The sequence below is a fragment of the Cynocephalus volans genome, chromosome 6, assembly GCF_027409185.1.
Source record: "Cynocephalus volans isolate mCynVol1 chromosome 6, mCynVol1.pri, whole genome shotgun sequence".
NCBI classification, from domain to species: domain Eukaryota; kingdom Metazoa; phylum Chordata; class Mammalia; order Dermoptera; family Cynocephalidae; genus Cynocephalus; species Cynocephalus volans.
This window is the reverse complement of record NC_084465.1, coordinates 33,406,263-33,428,287: the sequence shown is the minus strand read 5'-3', so window position 1 is coordinate 33,428,287 and position 22,025 is coordinate 33,406,263. Positions and strand designations below refer to the sequence as shown.

The following is a 22,025-nucleotide window of genomic DNA, read 5'->3' as shown; positions in this document are numbered from 1 at the left end:
TCACATATGAGCTGTATACTATCACATTCATGAGTAATGATCATGATGATGATGAAGGTATTAAATCTTCCACTTTACAAGAAGGTTCACTGACCTTTCCCTCATCTTTCTATAGTTTTATGGTGTCAATTATAAAAACTACATACGGACTTGAAGAAGTAAAATTAAAATGTTATGGGTATTATTTCACTTCTAGCTATTAAAGTTCAGATGGACTGGAACTGATTTACTCAGCTCAACTTGGAAGTTTTCAGATTTTGGCTTAAGGGAGGCCTGAGGGTGATAGACTGCCAGTATGCAGAGGCGGTCCATGGATTTACCTTGAGAGAGAACAGCCAGATGGGCAAAAAACAAAAGAATAAAGACAAGAGAAGCAAAACACCCATCTAGGAAGCACAAAACAAAACCTGCCCTGCTTCTATAACTTGAGACTCTTAATCTGGTCCTGGTGAGCATCTCTCTCTCCAGGTGAGTATGTCCCTGCGGGCAGGAGCTCCATTCCCCAAGTTCTGCCTGGCTCTCCTTCTGACGTAAAGCACTCGGCATTCAGGTGGCCTTAGCTAAGTAATAAACAATATCAGAAGCATGTAAGCAGAAGAAGGAAATGGGAAAAGCCAGTGTCACCAAATTGATTATATCTTTAAAACTCACCACTGTTTTACACAAGGTATTTATTATTCTAAAATAAAAGAAAAATAAATGAAAAAAATCTAGTATTTTTCACTCTGTGTAAGGAAACCTTTTTGTTGTTGTTGTTGTTGTTGTTGTTGGAAAATGTTCATGTTTTCAACCATCACAACAATTTCTTGAACTCGTTAAGATAAGTGAACAGATATGATGTGGGGGAATGAGGGGAGAGAGTGAGGGGGGAAAGAGGAACAGGTAATGGTCATGAAAATCAACTACAATGTATACTGCGAAGTTAAAATAAAAAATAAAAAAGAAAACGTCCGTGTTTTGCAGCAGGGGTGGAAACTGCAGAGGAGCACTCGGGAAAAGGAAGCATCGTTCCAGGGAGAACAACAATCTCACTTCCTTCGCTAATGCTTTACATTTAGAAAGCACGTTACGTTCACATTAATGCACTCACTGAATCCTCCTAAGAACCTAGTGACAGCACGGGGATTATACTGTCACCCTCACTGCACAGGTGGGAACATGGAAGCCCACAGGTCAGACAGCTAGCAAGCGGCAGAGGTGGGACTTGAACTCAGATCTTGGACTTCACATCAAGTCTATACGGTACAGAGCTGGGTTCAAGCCACATTTTGTGGAGTTCAAAAATTAGAAATCTTTGGCAAGTATCACAGAGAACAGAAAATATTTGAAAGAATTATTGATCAAGATAAAAGAAAGATAAGCCATCTCCATCTTCTTAGGACAGACAAACAGGATCAGGCACCAGCACTATGAAGCCAATAAACGAGGACAGTTTCTCCTTTCTTTCCTTATCGTTCTTGGTCTTCTCTTGGCCACAATAATCCTTATCATATCCTTATCAATCCTTATCATGTCCTTAGCTGTGTCACCTCAGCGTCTAGCATAGAGAAGGTATGCAATGTATGTGATAATGTTAACAAGAACATTTTCGATAGGCATTTTACACACACACCCCTGCACACCCCCAAATGCCCCATAACTAATATGACCTATAGAACAAAATTTCAGAATCAGAGTTGGAAAGGACCTTTAATGTCATCCGGCCATATTTCCTGCATAGTGCAGAAATCTTTAGAACCACATCTGGCAAACAATGGTGTAGCTTTTACTATATGTCATCTTTGCAAACAATTAAAATTTTGTTGAAAGTTTTTCCTTATGCTGATTTCAGTTCTGCCTCCCACTAGTTTTTAGTTACTGTTCCTAGTTCTATCCTCTTGACTTATATAGATATACGCTGTTCCCTCTTCCAAATGGGAGCTTTTCACATATTGAACAGGGCTATCTTGCCTCTGAGATTTTTTTCCCTCCTCCCAGGAAACAGTCATATTTCCTTTTATCTTCATAAGCTGTTATTTCCAATCTCCTTCACTATCCTGCCTGCTCTCTACAGGAGAATGCAAAGTAAAAAGGATGTGTTGTTCTTAAAAAAAAAAAAAAAAAAAAAGGATGTAATTTGTCCACAATAATACAGATGTGATCAATATAGTAGAGATGGGAATAATTATTTTCTAGAGTCTAGAACTATATTTTATTGTAATCGACAATAACAATAATAGTGTATGATAATAGCTAACATTTATTGAACACTAATTCCACTTTAGGAACCCCGAAAAGTGCTTTACATATTCACAACAAGACTGTAAGAGGTATAATTATATTCCCATTTTATAGATAAAGAAATTGATGCCCAAGGTCACACTGATATTAGGTGAAGTGATAGAGCCAAGAATTCAAATACAGGCAGTCTGGTTCCTCAGCCTGTGTATAACCTCCCTGTGTGCAGATTCACACTACTTGATTTTTTTTTTTTGTCTTTTTTGTGACTGGTAAGGGGATCTCAACCCTTGGCTTGGTGTCGTCCACACCACGCTCAGCCAGTGAGCGCACCGGCCATCCCTATATAGGAGGACCCGAACCCACAGCGGGAACTCCGCTGCGCTCCAAAGCGCAGCACTCTCCCAAGTGCGCCACGGGGCCAGCCTTACTTGATTTTTTTAAAAAGCAAGTATCCCACATTATTGTCTCACATGCTTTTTCATACAACTTTTTAACATCCTTTACTGTCAGCTACATCTTACCTATCTTATATGTAAGCCAAAACATTTTTTTGTTTAGTTTCACTAAAATATTCTAACCCTACGGAATTTTTGATTTTGGCTTAAGGTTCCACTCTTTAAAGTGAATGTGAACATTTTTATTCTGGTCCTACATGTAGCATATCAGGTCTCTCTGCCAGATCTTTCTTTTTCTCTTAATATGTTTGAAGTCTTCACCAACGTAAACATTCCAAGGTTATATGATGGGGTGGTGAACTGTGTAATCCCATCAGAACTCCTCTCCAGGATAGGGCTGTTTAACTAAAAGCAAATCTACCAAACTTTCCTGAAGGCCACAGTCCATCACCTTGATCAGAAAGATTAAGGAAGACCCTACCAACTTCTTTGCCAAGAAGCATGAGACACTGGAATTTCTGTTCAGAAATGTATTGATGTTTTTTTCTACAAATGTATGATTTTTTTCTCCTATAAAGAAGCGTCATATAAAGTATGTATGCAAAGATGCATAAGATTATGTTCAGAACATGCTGTATTTAAATGGTTGGTCTGAGTAATTTTCTGTTATTAACTCTTGCACATCTTCAATTGTGCTGTGCTATAATTATAAAGAATATCTGACAACCAAGTATTCCTCCTTTTTTACATTAGGAATATAACTTAATTCCACAGATAATTTTCAGTTTACAGAAACAATGTTTTTAATTATTTATTTTTTACTCAAAAAAAAAAAAATTCCAGTGAGTGACAGGTACTGCAAGGAAGTACAACCCCCTTCTCCATGGAATTTTTTTCCTAGCTCTTTATCTTCTCATCACCTTCTAGGGGACACTTCTGGGCTCTGCTGTCTCTTTACACAGAACTGGACATCACTCACAGAGTGACAGAATGCCACAGTTAGGACAACTAATGCAATTTATATAACTTATTCAACCATTTTATGAATAACAAAACTGAGGCCACTTGAGTGAAGTGATACCCAAGGTCATACAGTTAATCCAAGGGCATATAGCCTCAAAAAAGAATTGAAACTCAGCTATTATTAAGCCCTAGGTCAATGCTCTTTTTTAAAAATAAACATTTTATTTTAGAATTATTTTGGATTAGCTTTTGTGTAGACAGAGTTCCCACATACCTCACACCCAATTTCCCCTATTATTACCATCCTACATTAGTACAGTACATCTGTTACAATTAATTAACATATGAGGGTACTTCAAAAAGTTCGTGGAAAAATAGAATTGAAAGATAACGCAAATCTTTCCACGAACTTTTTGAAGTATAACGATATGCATCAATACAGTATTATTAACTGAAGTTCATACTTTATTCAGATTTCCTTAGTTTTTACTTAATATCTTTTTCTGCTCCATGGTCTCTTCCAGGATACCACATTACATTTAGTCATTATGTCCCCTTGGATTCCTCTGGGTGTGTCAGTTTCTCAGACTTTTCTTGTTTTTGATGACCTTGACAATTTTGAGATGTACACTCAGGTATTTTGTAGCATTGCCTCTATAGAGATGTGTCTGATATTTTTCCTATAATTAGACTGAAGTTATAGGTTTTTTGGAGGAACACCATAGAGGCAAAGAACTATTTTCATCACGTCATACCAAAGGCAATGTTGTCAACATGACTTACCACTGTTGATATCGATCTTGACCAACTGGCTGAGACAATATCTGTCGGATTTCTCCACTAAAAATCCATTCTCCCCCACTTCCCTTTTTCTACTGTCCTCTTTGGAAGGAAGTCACTATGTGTGGCCCACACTCAGGACTGGGGAGATATGTTCCACCTCCTTGAGGGAGAAGTACCTACATTAATTACTTGGAATTCTTCTGCATGGGAAATTTGTGTTTTCTCCCCACTTATTCAATCATTTATTTAAATTAGTATGGACTAATGGATATTTACTTCATACTTTGGGTTACAATCCAATACTACTTTATTTGGCTGCCCAAATTGTTCTAGCTTAGGCCACTGGGAACTCCTTCAGTTGCCTCCTGTGTCGCTCCGACAGACCCACCGTCACTGTGGTTTGTGTGAATACTTCCTTACTTTCTGTCACTACAAGATGCTCCAGGTTCATCTTGTGTATTTTCTAGCATCAGCCATTTCTTCAATGAGACCTCGTTCATTTTACTGGAGATTAGAGACCATGATTCGGGTGCTATGTGTGCCTGTTGCTACCAGGGTGTCATTGCTTCTAGGCCTTCTCAGTGAACACAGCAAGGAAATGTGAATACAGTAACCAGCACATATACGTATATGTAAAAATGTTGTTATATGTGACCAGCTCTATACATATGAAGCTAAAGATGAGTGCACACTGATGTCTCCAACTCAAGTCCATTACAGGGTCATTCTAGCCTTCTCCCTTTGCTGGTCCCTAACCTCTCACTCCGACAGTGAGAAACTTGGCTCCCATCAACTACCATCCATTAATTTAATCGGTCAGTTCACGCTTCTGGGCAAGATGGAATTGACGGTCCCCAGTGTCACTCTCTCCCACAAATCAACCAATTTACAACTATAAAAAAGCAACCACAGCCAAGCTGGGGCCCCTGGAGCTCAGGAGAAGAGGAGGAGAGACCTATAGAGTGCATGACGGTGGGAGAAGCCACAATGACAGAAAGAAAGAACCTCTCTGACCATTTTGAATCCTGGCCACTTCCAGGCTAGAGCTGCTGAGCACATGGAACAGGAGCTGGCAAAAAGCCACAACTGTGCCCTGCAGATGGAGTTGCTTGAAGGCGGCAGGGTAGAAAAGAGCCTTGGTATCCCCCAGGCCAGAATACCACTAACAGGGTTCCCGTGGACCCACACAGGACCAAGGAACCACAACAACTGAAAAAAAGGAGCCACTCAGAGGCTGGTGAGTCAATGTAAGGGACCGGAGCATGGTCCGTCCCAAGGGAAGTGTATGGAGCAGGGTGGTGGGGGAGACAGTCCCACCGGGGGAACACTTGGGCACAGCAAGGACAGCTGATCCACCCCCCAATCAGTGTGAGACGACTCGGAGGAGAATGGCCAGGAATATGCAATTGCATGGGGTGCAGTTTGATGAAAAAATTTAGGCCCAAACCAGTGTTTCTACACAATGCAGGTGTACCAGATCTCACAAGAGCTGGAAGTACCTATAAAGTCAACCATTAAACCCTGAGCTGCACAAAAAGCTTTCCCTAGGGAATCAGCAGCAAAGCAGCAATTTAGCTCAACCACACAGCTCAATTACTGGTCCTCACAGGAAGTTCTCCCATTTTAGAAGTAAGCAAAGGACAACAAATTAGTTCCGGCACAAACTTAAAGTGGTGAGAACAGCAAATAATCCAACGCAGAACTGAAAGATTAAACAAAGTAGCCACAACCAGAGACAAAGTTTGATATTAACTAGTAAAGGTCTCATTTCACCAAAAAACACCTATAACACCTAAAAGGACCAGAAGTTCCCTGGGCTACCAAACCAGAAAGTGGGGAGGGCCGGGGCCTCAGCCATATCGTCCAACACCCACAACCAGTCCTGAGGATGGGAGCTGAGGGCCTCCACATGCCCCCGACAAGCACAACCATCCCAGTGATGACCACCGAGACACTGCAGGAAGCGCCCTGGGCTCTCCAGAGCTGGGGTGGTGGAGAGCCGATGGCCTTGGTCACACCCTCCCACCCCACATGAGCAACCAGCCCAGCAATGCCCACCAAGCTGCCTCAAGAAGGACCTTGAGCTCTCTAAAGCCAGGGCAGTGGGGGGCCTCAGTCACGCCCCCGCAACATGCGCAACCAGCCCAGTGACAACCACCAAGCTACTGCAGGAAGAACTCAGGCCTTTACCAAGCCGGGACAGTGGGGGTCCAAGGCCTTGGCCATGCCTCCTCCCACACCCACAGCCAGCCCAGTGACGACCACCGAGCTGCCACAGGAAGCACCCCGTGCTCTCCCGAGCTGGCGTTGTGCAGGGCCTCGGGCCTCAGTCACGCCCCCACGACATGAGCAACCAGACCTGCGCTGACCACCAAGCTGCCACAGGAAGCACATCAGGGTCTCCTGAGCCAGGGTGGTTGGGGGCTGAGGGTCTCAGCCACACCCTCTTAACACTTGTAACCAGCCTAGTGACGACTACCAAGCCGCAACCAGAAGGGCACTGGATTCCTGGAGCTGGAGTGGTGGCAGGAGAGGGCTTTTGCCACTCCCCCTTGACATTTGCACCCAGCCCCAGCGATGACCAAGTCACTGCTGAAAGAGCTCGGGTCTCCCCTGTGGGAATGTGCAGGGTGCCACAGGCCTCAATCCTGCCCCTCCTCCTTCCTCCTTCCATCACATTTCCTTCCCCTTTCCCTCTCCCTCCCAACTGCTCTGCAACATCACAGAATGTAAAAAAACAAATTAATAAAATAAAAATAAATAAATAAATAAATTTAACTGGTCAATTCAAGTATACATCTATAATGGCTTCTGAATTATTAACTTGTGGAGAAAAACTTTGTCAACTAGAGTGCAATGCTTATTTATATTTTTCCCCTTTATTCTTAGACTTGACTCATTTCCAAAATTACCTAGATCAGCACTTTTCCCTTCAGTGAGGTTATTTCATACAATTGCATTTTATTACAGCTTCCTTTCCATCCTGGAATCTCATAATAACTTAATTGATTGTTTACCAATTATACATTCAGATTCACTCCTTGTGTTGTACATTTGCCAAATGTACAATGTCATGTATCTACCATAATACTGTCATACAGAATAGTATATGGTATAGTATGTTCTTCTCTGGTGGGGGCAACTTGATTTAATAGTGACACTGGTAAGCTGGAATTCTTCAGGGGAGTGATGGGCTTGAACAGCCTGGATACCACTGCTATAGCAGTGTTTGTGATGATATATCTATTTCCCTCTTTCCTGCCTCGACTGTAAATGGCTTGAGGGCAAGAAATGTACATTTTCATCATGTATATCTGGAGCCTAGCACTTAGTGCGTGTTAAACAAATATCTAATTAGTGGGTTTAGTGAAGAAATTGAGGATGTTTAATCTTGAAAATAAGAGTTCCTCAGATAATTCGTGCCTGTGAATAGACACCACCCCTCTTGGGAAGAGGAGACATGATAATTATCGTCAAATACGCGAAGAGCTATCATGCAGAAGAGGGATTAGAACCAGGATTAATGGGCAGATTTCACAGAGGTACAGAATTTCAACTCATTATACTTTAGGGTACGCTGCCTTATGGTGAGCCTAAAACAACTGAAATAATTAAACCGAGCCCAAATGGATCTTTGTGAAGAATGTGAGAGGAGTGGGTTTTGGCACTGAGAAGGAGACTGAATGAACTACTTTCTGTCTCTTTCGACTCTAAAATTCTATAGAGTATAATGGATCTAGTACAGGGTCAAATTAACAACTTCCAAAGCCCTACGAATATGAGTAATTTAGGGAGTCCCATTCCATTTGTAATTCAAAATAAACCTAAATCTATATCACAAAGTGTGTGTCAGGAAGTCTAATGAAGTTCAGATATATCCATAATTACTTGTCTCTTTTTAAGATAGCAAATATAAAATCTTTTCCTTAATTTCTCTCTTCTATGCTGCTGCTTCATGGGACCCTATACATGTGATTAGCTTGTTGTCCAGCACTGATTTTCTGATTCTAGGTCCAAGACAAGATGTACATAAAGACTCTTGGGAGTTATTTGTAAAATAAAAAGCCCAAAGGAACCCCATGCAAAGACAAAAAAAGCCTTTTCATTTAAAATGTTCATTTATGGGCTGGCCCCGTGGCTCACTCGGGAGAGTGTGGCACTGGTAGCGCTGAGGCCACAGGTTCAGATCCTATATAGGGATGGCCGGTGCGCTCACTGGCTGAGCGTGATGCGGACCACACCGTGCCGAGGGTTACGGTCCCCTTACCGGTCCAAAAAAGAAGTTCATTTATAATTATAGCAGAAATACAGATGGTGACAAAATGTGGTCATGCATTTTAAAAATCAGAGCCATCCACAACTGATATACAAAACGTAGTACTCAAACGGCTAACTTTCCTCAAGTATGAAGAGATCGCTTATATATACATCTACCTTTAAATTTTCAGTTTTCTTCACTGTGCTCTAATTCTTTGAAAATTGATACATATGCCAAAATATATGATTAAACAGAATACCTTAGGCCTTGATCATATAGGTGATAATAGAATTTGAAGTAAAAACTAATTTGGTATGATGAGCAACTTAAAAATGCTACATTAACTTGTTAGTTATATTTACTGTGTGAGTTTTTTCATTGTAGCTAAGTTTCATAATTTCCACTCATGGCATCTTAATTTTTGAACAAATTTACAGGTTATGAATTATTTGCCAAGAATTCTGTGAAAAATCAAATGTTAAAATAAGTGACTACTGATCTGTAACACTTTTATATTTAGAAAACTAGTTCTTTGATTTAACTGGTTCATCTTTATTACTATTTTAACTCCTATAAGAAGCCTGTTACAGCTTTCACAGAAAGAAAGGAGAACAAGCATCTTTTCTATAAATGTGAGGCATTTTCTACCCCATCCTAGAGTGCCGTAACTTCCTTCTGCAACTCAGGTGACATGTTCGCATGATGAAATGACTTCCTTAAGACTTCCCAAGTTACAATGGAAAAAGTGCACTGAAATAGCCTTGACAAGCCTTGTTATGAGTGTTAGTGCTTGCTTAAGGAAAATGAACTATGTACCTAAGGGAATGGCATTGGTTTAAAGGTTTAAAGTAAACCCATGGTGAATTATAATTATTAAAAAAAATTGTATGTAGTTTTAAAAAGCAAATAAAAAGTACTTACTGGAACGTCAACATATTTTGCAGCTGCTTTTACCTTAAGTGCAAAAGAAAGAGATAATTATGAGAATTATTTTCTTAACTGCTACATAAGAACTATAACAACAAAAGACAGCAGAAGAGAACTCATTGAAATACTTACAGTAAATGACAGAATGGATGAAAAGAAAGTGCCTTCATCATACCTCGACAGCTTAGACAACACCCCTTCCAACACTGAAACAAACTGGAATACAGTTTACAGGTGAGATTTCAGAATGTTACTGTGCATACAAACTAACTGCAGGGCAAAACAACTCCTGAACCAACTTCTCCCATGGCACAAAAATCCACAGTGAATGAACTGATAGTTGAGGGGCTAACTTGTAATGTTTACTCTTTCATTTTAAGGATGAACTCTAAGGTCCTTTCCCATTGCTAGAAATAATACAAGATTTTTAATAGTAAGCAATTGTAATAGAAGTCTAGTCACTACACACATGAGATAATTTTAACCATTAATAAATAAGATTAGGTTCATGAGACTATTACTTAAAATATTTTTCAACCTCAACACAGAAGTTTAGAAATAATGATGGTCAAGCTTAATCGAATTCCTTTCTGTCATATGCTACTTCACCATCCTCCAACTCTTCTTACACCCACACAGGAGATTGAATTTAAAAAGGCAGATAATGAAAAGGAGGTATAACATTCCAGGCTCTTTTAAGATTGAACAAAGTCTGATATTACTTGACAAGCAGTTACCAAGCAGTTCTAATTAGGATATATAAGGATCACCCCTGCTTCCAGAAGCTTACACAGCAGCTGGAGAGCTAAAACAGATACACACTGCAGGGTACAATGGAAAGAGCAGTAGACTGAGAACAGATATCCCGATTCCATCACTGACCGCTACGTGGGCTTGGCCTGACCACTGTACCTCGTGGGCCTCGGTTCCTCCATCAGTTAAGTGGACTGTGTGTGTTGAAAGCAGGGAGGAGGGCATGGAGTTCAAATTAGTCTCAAAAGTGTTTTACATTTCTAAAATCTTATATTTCTATGAAATGAAAAAAAGACAAATATACTGCAATATAATAAAAAATGTGGAGAATTTTACTGAATGGAAACAGACTAAGATCTGACATGAAGATCAATAAATAAGATACATTAATAAGGATATTCTGTCCTACATCTTTTCTCTTTAGTACTAAAATAATATGCACTATTGACAAATTACACACTCCCAAAGGGAAAATACTGACAAGGTTTTTTAAATATGAAAAGGGAAATTAACAAACGCCGGTTTTTGTTCACATAGCAGCTTCTTTAACGAAGTGATAACAGTTCTAGGGACACAGCTTATTGGTCTCTAGTGACCAGGAAACTCGCTGCGAGTGCACCAGAGATAATCTTTTCTTTATGGCTGATCAATTACTGCAAAATAGTTTATGCAAAAGAAACACAAACTTCCCTATAGGTTTCTCCATCACATCATTTGCGATATGATGTAAGAACACAGAAACAAAACCAAGTAAACCACTGACTAAAATTTTGTTTTTAAAGAATGAGAATTATGTACAGCTGGGTAGTTATCCTAAGGGAGACAAACAGCAAAAAACACAAAATTACAAATTGCTCACAACTAAAAGTCAATTTAGCACTTTCTTCCTGCCCATTAGGGTTTCTTACCAATCACGACTGGCTAAGTCAACTTGATGTGGTTTGCAAAGACTCAGGAGACTAATACTCTAGGGTTCCATCAGAATCAGACCAGGGGAAGGGAATTCCAAACTTAATGGCCCTCTATGGAAAATGCCTCGTCTCTTGCAACTCAAATCTTGTGAACAAGTGTGTGCTGGGTGATCTCATTTGCCACGAGGAGAGCCACAATTGCTATGGTTACCAGACAGCCTGAACCAGTGAAGGCTCCAGCACACACCTGGTTCCTGGTGCCTTTCAGGGAGTCTGTATGCACACATGTGGGGCGAGGCGAGGTAGAGGGAAGAATCCTGTGGCTGGATTTAGAAAACCTGGGTTCAAGTTGTAGCTCTGCCACTGTCTGGCTACGAGATAACATCAAGTCATTTTGTTTCTCTTGCTTCAATGTACTCATCAGTTAAACAGGGAAAATGACAGCCGTCCTGCCCTCCTGACAAGGATGGTGTGGAGATCAATGGAAGTGATTTATGTGAAAGGACTGCAAAAATGGCAAAATACTAAAGAAATGTAAAGAATTAATATTATTGGTATGATTAGCTAAATTACTATCCATCCTATGTCTGTAAACTTAAATACGTTAAACCACAAGTTAATGGGGGTGGCGTTAGGACTGCTTAGTGATAAGGGGTAATAACGAGTTTGGTTCTTAGCTGATGGGCCTAACAATTACATCTATGGCAGTTTCTATCCAAGCAGATTAAGGTTGAGGCTGTAAGTCAGAAGACCATTGGGATCCTGCCCGTTTCAAGGGCATTAGGCAGACAGCAGAGGGGAAGGCTTTGAGCACAGGTGATCTGGCTTCAGAACTCATGCTCTTCACCATCATGCTGCAGAGTTGTGAGGATTAAAGAAGACGATATATGTAATGTGCCCAGCATACAAAAAGTGCACAATAAATGCCATTTTGTTATAATTATTATTATTGAGCATGTCAGATAGGAAATACAAAAACACAAGAGTCTTAGACCTTTCCCTTTAGGAACATACAAACTAGTGAGAGACAGACGTGAACACAATCGGGCATGACATGGTGCAGAAGTGTTGCAGGCCAGTGTAAATGGGCAAGCCGTGTGAATGAAACTGGAAGAGGGAAAAGAATGTGGCACAGGAGCTGAACTGCAGGACAGCAGAAATGGAGTGGATAAAAGACACTTGCGCAGACTACTGGCAGATGCATTTAGGGAAGAAGTTTCTCCACTGGGGCATCTGGCTTGTCTTCTTTTCAGACTCCTGAGCAGCACTGGGTTACATCTGAGTAAGTCCTACATGTGGACCTGTGGTCTGTGGCAACTACACCACAGCATTCTTTGCCTCCATTTCAACAACAGCGGAGAGTCTCTCCTCGAGTTGCTCCCTGTCCCAAATGGTCCCTGGGGAGGCACCATACAGCAGGGATTCTAAGTGCTTATATGGCAGTGAACAGCAGCTACACCTCTGGGACCCACCAGCTGAGCCCTACAGTTCCTACAGGAAGGTTTTCTTTGTAAGTTTTCTGTGGAGGTGCATGTGGTAGAAGGGCTTCCTTAAAAACCAAACTCTATTAACATCAAGATTGACTAATAATGATGTATTTTCCATCTGGCTTTTAATTGCACAAAACAGCAAGATTCCACCAAAATCCACTTAAACGCTGGGTTTAGTTGCTGCGTTTTTAACTGCTTCCTGTGAACTTTCTCCACACAGCTCAGGGAGTACATAAATACTTATGGGTCTGCCTTGTGCTCTCTGTTCTCCTGAGGGTGTTGGGGTGGAATGAAACACTGTAATCTCTTTGTTTCCCTGCTCTTTATTGTGGATGCCATTTACTGGGTTTGTTTGAATAATATTTAACACCTCAAGTCTGTCTGGGTAATTACAAACTTTGCCACATGATGCATACTCTCAAGGAAATTAAAGATGAAAGCACTTTGAAATGACTGGAAGAATGAAACATGAAGACTGCCACAAGGCATGTTGGTTTAAATTTCCTGTTGAATTTTAACAGGATATATATAAGATTCACTTTTAACAGTATATAAGATTCATATGGTGGAACCATAAATGCTAAGTGATGGGGAGGATTCCAGCTATAAACTGATGGGTTCAAAACACACAGTGAACATGACTTACATTGTAAGTTATAAAATTTTCGACTGAAAAGTGTCATTGATAGTGAGATTGATCATGAAAAACTAGGTGTTTGCAGTGGTGGGGGTGGGGTGGGTGGGACTGGGGATATCTATTAGCAGATGTTATGTTTTTGTTTGTTAAGATCGGGACTAATAAGCATTGTTAAAACTCCACATGCAACCAGAATATCATAGACTGGAAGAAAACAAAGTTATCATTTCTTTCCCATTGTCTTTCTCCAAACTGTGAATCCACTTCTTTGAAGCTTTGTTCCAACTGACTCCTAAAAGGTCTTTCCAGATCCTGCACATCTGTATGAAGAATGGATAGTGTTTGGCAGAACTTATGTATTTATTCGTAACATACCTTGTTCCACAAAGTATGAAACAAATTCCAAAAAAGCACACCTAATCCAGATATCAGTGAATTCTCCACACTGTCTCCTCTCATTTGCCCCACAAATAGAGTGACCCATCTTATTCTGTACTTCTCTGCTAATGGCTAAGAGTGTGGGTGTTATTTCTTTTAAGCACATACTTGCATTTAAACAGGTGCCTTCTGAATATATGGCTTTAATCCAAACAAGTAAATTTAAGAAAATTAATTTCACCAGGCTGAGTTGGGAAGCTATTTAAATTACATCATCTAGGCAGTCAGGTCAGATTTTTCTTCTGTCCATTTATTCTTAAGAGAAATTCAGAGGAAAATGTTCTAAGTTGTCAGAAAGAATGTATGTATGTATCTGTATATATACCTATATATTTGTATCTATACATTCAGTGAGAAAGTGTATATTCTTTTCTAAATCCCTTTTAGCAATAATTGAGGATCTAGGAAGTTGAGCGTTATTGTGATGATCTTTTAATTCATACCCACAATCGACCCAGCCCCTGTTACAGGAAGGCATTATGAAAGTTGTCATTTTCTCATTCTTGGCCTTGATCAGTTCCTACTCCTAACTCTCCCAGTTTTTCTTCAGCATCCTCATCACTACATACTATGAATTCTATTCTTATCTACCTGACTTACAGTTATCCTACGTGGCAATCTGCTCAAGCTGGTCCCATAGCATGCATGCTTATATGGAACAAACAACAGAGCAGGGATGCACAGGCTGATTGGTACAACCCAGATATAATAGGGACACGAGGAGGCTGGAGGGTGAAGCTACCACTTTTTCCTTCTCTAGTCTTGCTGAGTTCTGCATGGTGTCGTGGAAAGATTACAGGCTAAGGGACCACCTTCTTTGACATCTCCTCCCTTGGATGGCTCAAAGGAAGATCAATCTCAACATATCTAATACTGACATCATGGTCTTTCCTTCCAGATCTGTTCCTCTTCCAGGGCATCCTGCATCAGTGAGTGACACCCAAATCCATCCCGAGCTTCAAGCCATAAACCTAAGAGCAATCCTTAACATTTTCCTTTCTCTCACCATTACTAAACCCTGTCCATTGTACACCTTAATTGTCTTCGGATTAGTTCACCAGAGACCACCATAATAGTCTCCTGACTGCCCCCTCTTCAATCTGTTTGCTACAGAAAGTCAGGTGAATCTACTTACAATGCAAATCTCATTAATTCTATACCATACTCCTCATATCCCCAGCCCTTTAGTGACTTGCCATTGCTGTTAGGATAAAGACTTTAAGTTCTTTAGCATGTCTCACAAGCTTGTGCCTACCCCTGCAGCTTATATTTCACCAGGCTCTGGGTCCTGCAGTTTCTCCCACCTAAATGCTCCCTCTTCTCCTGGTTAACGCTTTCATCCTTTGGAACTCCACCCAAGCTTTGCTCACTTGGGAAAACTTCCTGTCCTCCCCGACCGGATGAGTCACTCTTGTCATAGTTTCTCTTACACAAGACATTTGTCTCAGTGTAATTTTATGTCTCTTAATGTGTCTCCCCCAAGGGTCAGCAAGCTCCCTGAGGACAGGGATCTTGTCTGTTTTGCTCAGCACTGTATTCCTGGCATTAAGTGCACTGCCAGGCCCACAGCTGCACCCTGCACCTCTACAATGCCTCATGGCCATGAAGGTCAATCCCTTTTTTAAAAAAATGAATATTACTATTTTACATTATGGACACAGCCACAGTATATAATATTATGCAAAGTGCTTTATTCCATGTTCCAAGTTATGGATAGAACAGAACCAGAGTACTTATGCTACAGCAAGTTTCTTTAGCATTATCCAGATTTGTTTTCATCTTCTCTTAATGCTACTCGTTAGCAAACACTCACTAAGCCTAACGAATGAAGAGAACAAGATTCCTGTTAACCACATGGCAAATACACATACAAGGCACTGGATGAGGAGAGCACTAAATTTGCCTAGGAGGGTGAGACAGCTTCCAGGAAGGAGAACATAACAGGACTTTTGCAGTTGAATTATAAGAGGAAAGGAAGAAGGGCTCTCCAACATGCGCAAGATTGTGAAACAGTACAGAGGTCTGAATAACTGTGAAATCACTACAACTCTGGAAGGGCTAGAGCTTAAGATGTGGATGAGAGTGTTGTAGAGGCAGGAGCAATTAAACTGTGAAGGGAACTATAGGTGAGACTGAAAAGGTTTTGTGTGGGTCAGCCCTTTAGACAATTCTATTTTAAGGAATATTAATCCCCTATATGATATTGTTAGAAATTTTGGAGTTAAGGGTGCTGGGGCTGGTTAAGTGCAAGAATACTACACTCCCAAACACTGCAAGATCATGAACCTCAAAGAACGTAGAGCTCCCCAAATGCATCAGCAACCTCTTCTCATGAAACATCAATAAAACTCAAGTGCATGGGGCACTAGAGGCACAACTTAGGAAACGATGGCATAGGCAGTAGGAACACCTACAATATATGATGCATTGGCAAGAAATGACCAAATTTGTATTTTGGAAATGCATCTGTAACAGGGTGGAGAGCTAACTGGGGAAAAGGGAAACATGGTGGAGACTAGTGAGGCAAGAATTTAAATACAGAAGCAATGAGGGTCTGAAGAGGGGGAAGTGCCAGTGAGAATGGAGTGGGGAAGAAAAAGGGGTGATTAGGAGATCGACTCAATAGGCCCTGGTGTCCTCTGTGTGAGATTAAGTGGATTCTAGGAAGACAAAGATCCTAGGATGAAGGGGTTTTACAATGGGGTGATCAGTACTGCCAATGAAGACAGCAAATGCAAAACAAGAAGCACTTGGGGTGGAGGTTATGCGGGTGTTTTTACAGACTTGAGCTTGTGGAGCTGTATAGGCCACTGGGAATATGGGTCTGTAGGTGATAACAAGAGCAACAATAACAACATCCTCAGCTAATATTTAAATAGTACTTACAATGTGCTGCCCACTAATCTAAGACTCTACCCATATTAACTTATTTAATATTCAATAATACTAATAAATACTACTATTACTTCTACTCTATAGATGAGGAAGCTGAGCTACAGAGAGCTTAAGTAACTTGCCCACAGTCAGACAGGTAGTGGTGGAGTCAGAATTTGAACCCATGTCTAAAGCTGGGCTTTTAACCATGACTTCACACTGCCTCTCATATGGAGTTGGGAATCACCAGCACATAGTTAAAGCCAGAAGTGTGAAAGTCATAGAAATTCGAAGAATGAGTTTAAAAGAGGACTAATGATAGAAGTCCAAGGAATATCAGCATTTAGCTGCTAGGTAGAGAGAGAAAGACACAGAGATGGAAGGCCAAGTCCTTTTCTAAGCACATAAAATGTGTGTGCAGTAGGATCACATACTGTGGTGTGCTATGTGTGAGTGAGAGCCCTGGCTCATTTTCATATTTGTTAAGACATGTGTGATAAGAAGAGAATATGAAGGTGGAACTGAAGAGAGGAGGTGAAAAGAAGTAAATATGGCTTCTTATTTATGCAAATGTAGCAAATAAATTTACCAATATGCACAGAATAATTAAAATATGGAAAGAAATATTTGGGACACAATACAGGAAATTTGCTATTCAACTCATACTTTATACTGAGTTAATTACTATGTGCTATAGGGTTGAATTGTGTCCCCAAAGGTTCATGTATTAATCCCCACTGGAACAGTGTTGAAGGTGGGAAGTCCTATTATGGTTGAAAAGTGGGGCTTTTAAGAGGAGATTAGATTGTGAGGACCATACATTGATTGATTGTTATTGCAGCACTATTTACAATAGCCAAGAGTTGGAACCAGCCCAAATGTCCATCATCACACGAGTGGATAAAGAAACTGTGGTATATCTACACAACGGAATACTACTCTGCTATAAAAAGGAATGAAATACTACCATTCTCAGGAACATGGATGGACTTAGAGAAAATTATATTATGAGAAACAAGTCAGGCACAGAAAGAGAAACACCACATGTTCTCACTTACTTGTGGGAGCTAAATATAAATAAATTGATAAATGTACAAACAAATAAACAGTGGGGCAGGGGTGAGAGGAAGACACAACAATCACAACAATTCCTTGTACTTGTTAAGACAAGTGAACAGATATGACATTGATCAGGGAGGGGAGAGAGACAGCAGAAAAAAGAACTGGTAAAAGGACATGAAAATCAACTACACTATATTGATAAGTTAAAATTTAAAAAAAAAGAAAATTACAAAGAAGAATGTGAAAAAAAAAACTCATTCGTGTTTTTATACAGTAACAATGAGAAATTTGAAAAGGAGATTAAGAAAAGAATCCCATTTACAATAGCATCAAAAAGAATAAAATATTTAGTAGTAGAATTAACCAAGGAGGTGAAAACTTATATACTGAAAACTATAAAATGCCAAAGAGAAAAATTAAAGAGGACACAAATAAATAGAAAAACATTCCAGGTTCACAGACTGGAAGAATTAATATTGTCAAAATGTCCACACTATCCAAAGTGATCTACAGATTCAGTAAAATCCTTATCAAAATCCCAGTGGCATTTTTTGTCTACAGTAATAGAAAATGCAATCCTAACATTCATATGGAACCACAAAGGACCCAAAATAACCAAGGCAATTTTGAATACGGACAAAGTTGGAGATAGCATATGTCCTGATTTTAAAATATATTACAAAGCTACAGTGATTAAAACAGTATGACAGTGACATAAAAGCAGACAAATAGACCACTGGAACAGAATACAGAGCCCAGAAATAAACCTATGCATATATGGTCAGCTGATCTTTGATAAGGGTGCCAATAATACACAAATGGAGAAAGGATAATCTCTTGAATAAATGGTGATGAGAAAAGTAGATATCCACATGCAAAAGAATTAAACTGGACCCTTATCTTACACCATACACAAAAATCAACTCAAAATAGATTAAAAACTTAAACCTAAGATCTAAAACTGTGAAATTTCTAGAAGAAAACATAGATGAAATGGCTTGACATATCTTGACAATGGCTCTGGCAATGATTTCTTGGATATGACACCAAGAGCACTGGTAACAAAAGCAAAAATAGACAAGTGAAATTACATCAAACTAAAAAGCTTCTGCACAGCAAAGGAAACAATCAACAAAATGAAAAGGCAATCATAATGAATAGTAGAAAATTTTTGCCAACCATATATCTGTTAAGGGGTTAATATTCAAAATACATAAGAACACATAAACTCAATAGCAAAAAAACCCAACCCAAGTCAAAATGGGCAAAGCACTTGAATAGACATTTCTCAAAAGAACACATACACATGGCCAACAGCTATATGAAAATGTGTTCAACATCACTGATCTTCATGGAAATGGAAATCAAAACCACAATAATACATCAGCTCACAGTTGTTAGGATGGCTATCATCAAACAAACAAATAACAACAAGTGTTGGTGAGGATGTGGAGAAAAGGGAAGCACTGCATACTGCTGAACAATGAAAAAAGGAATTTAAATTGGTGTAGCCACTATGGAAAACAGTATGGAAGATCATGAAAGAATTTAAAATAGTACTACCATATGATCCAGAATCCCAATTCTGGGTATATATCCAAAGGAACTAAAATCAGCATCTCGAGGAGATATCTATACTTCCATGTTCACTGCAGCATTATTCTCAATAGTAAAGTCTTGCAAGCAATTTAAATGTCCATTGATGGAAAATAAATATGTGGTATACTCATACAATAGAATTATTTGGCCTTAGAAATGAAGAAAATCTTGTCATTTGTGAGAACACAGGTGAACTTGGAGTACCTTATGCCCAGTGAAATAAGCCAGGTACAGAAGGACAAATACTACATGATACCAATTATATAAGGAATCTAAAACAGTCAAATTAATAGAAGAAGAAAGTAGAATGGTAGTTGCCAGGGTCTGTGGGTTAGGGAAATGGGAAGGTATTTGTCAGAGGCTAAAGTTTCAGTTATGCAAGAATATGTCCTAGAGATCAACTGTACAAGTATAGTGCCTATAGTAAACATTACTTTTTGCTAAAAGGGTAAATCTTATGTTGCTGTTATCCATCCTACCTCCAAATAATAAAGTAAAAGGGAAGAAGGAAATTTCAGGAGGTGATGAATAGGCTTATGGCATAGATTGTGTGGTGCTCTAATGGGTGTATACTTATCTCCAAACTCATCAAATTGTATATATGATATGTATGCATTTTTGTATGTCAATCATATCTCAAAGTGGTTGAAAACAAATTATAATTATAAAGATTAATTTTAAATCAATTAAGAAACATAATTTATTGTTATCTCTTATGGAAGCTTATTTGGTTCAACACATGAAATTAATTTATACTTTTCAACTAAATAATTAAATATAATTAATAAGTACTACTTGGCAGCAAGAGAAAATTATAATCTAGACCTGATTTCCAAATATAATAGCCACTAGTTACATGAGGCTACTTTAATTAAAATTAAATTAAATTAAAAATTTAGTTCCTCATTTATACCAGCCACATTTCGAGCACTCCACAGCCACATGTGGCTCGTAGCTACTGTATTGGATCTTGCAGGATAAACATTTTTATCACCACAGAAATTTCTATTGGATAGCGCTGATCTCTAGAACACCTTTTCCTTACTTAACTCTGATATACTTTTTTTTCAATTAACCAGAAGTATTTGATATACAAAATTTTAAGTTTCTTTGTTTGCCAGAAATGAATGCAGAGATGATATGCAGCTTTGCCTGCTTTCTCTGAAACCCCTCTTCTTCACCCCCTGCCTCCAAAATACTAGTTAGACTTTTTCCCTTGCTGCCTACCTAACCCTGTATCATCTGCATGCTAGCATGCAATTGAATGACTTCCATTATGCAAACTTCTCACAAAAGGCAACTTCCACAGTTTTCCTGTGCTGATGGGGAGTTTATATCTGGACAGGAATTCCCTGGATGCCTCACAGAGAAGGCAGGCACAATGTTAATTTTATTTCACTTTAGTGGGTTAACTGTGCAGTGCTGCCAACTGCTGTGCTGGGTGGGCTCCTTGGAGGGTGGAAATCTCACTGTTTTTCCTCAAGGAACTGATTCTCCAGTGGTTCACCTCTCCGCCCACTTGCCAGATGGTTTTCCTATTATCCTTCATCCTTTCCACTTTTTGGTGAATGTGTGATGTTCACGGAAAGATTCGTATTATCACTTAATTCCATTTTTCCACGAACTTTCTGAAGTACGCTCATATGGATAAGTGTAGGTATTTGGTGTGGTGGTAAAATTAGGGAAACAAGAACAAACTGGTGAGGTGGTGCTGTTCTAAAATCATCTTTCTTTGTGGTTGTTTTCCACCTCAAGATCTGCTAACAGACAATTTGTAAAGCACAAAAAAGTTCAAAGGAAAAACCAAAATCAAAAATCAACTATAATCCCACCACCCAGAGAAAAGCTCTGTTAACATTCTGGTGTTTGTCCTAATAGTCTTACAAATTCACATCATACTTTACAATTCAAAAATTCAGCTTTTTTCACTTAATACTGTATTATAAACCTTTCATTTATCCAATAGTCTTTGAAAGCATAGTTGCTTAATATGGATGACCCATAATTTGCTTTACTATTTCCCTCATATTAGAGTTTAAAGTTGTTCCAAAATTTTGATTAGATGTAATGTGACAGATATCAATGTACATATATATTTTGTGCACCTCCATAATGCTGAAAAAAATGCAAAAAAAAAAAATCAAAAGACACATCTACACAATGGAATACTATTCAGCTATAAAAACGAATGAAATACTGCCATTTGCAACAACATGGATGGACCTTAAGAGAATTATATTAAGTGAAACGAGTCAGGCACAGAAAGAGAAATACCACATGTTCTCACTTATTGGTGGGAGCTAAAAATTAATATATAAATTCACACAGACACACACACAGACACACACACACACACAAAAAAAAAACCGGGGGGGGGAGAAGATATAACAACCACAATTACTTGAAGTTGATACAACAAGCAAACAGAAAGGACATTGTTGGGTGGGAGGGAGGAGAGGGAGGAGGGAGGAAGGTTTTGGTAAGGGGCAACAATAATCAACCACAATGTATATCGACAAAATAAAATTAAAAAAAAAAATCAAAGGATATTAATGTACTTGATATATACCCAAATTATCTTCCAGAAAGGTTGTAATAATTTATACTCCAATATATAGGAAATGTGAGTGTCTCACTTCACCTTTTCTAAAACCAGGTGTTAGCTTAAAAACAGATATGTTAATTTTCTAGAAATTATAGTATATTATTATAGTT

At 39.2% G+C, this 22,025-nt stretch overlaps 1 protein-coding gene across 13 annotated transcripts in view; it reads right to left on the bottom strand.

The window, feature by feature from the left end:
• Positions 1-22,025, bottom strand: part of CADPS2 (calcium dependent secretion activator 2) — a 498,805-nt gene that overhangs the window by 35,003 nt on the left and 441,777 nt on the right. For all 13 annotated transcript variants that reach the window (XM_063101364.1, XM_063101369.1, XM_063101373.1 and 10 more), the window contains 2 exons: positions 9,679-9,762; positions 9,541-9,573 (listed from right to left, as the gene is read on the bottom strand). In XM_063101364.1, the coding sequence (XP_062957434.1) occupies positions 9,541-9,573; positions 9,679-9,762 (117 nt within the window). The remainder of the gene's footprint in view (positions 1-9,540; positions 9,574-9,678; positions 9,763-22,025) is intronic.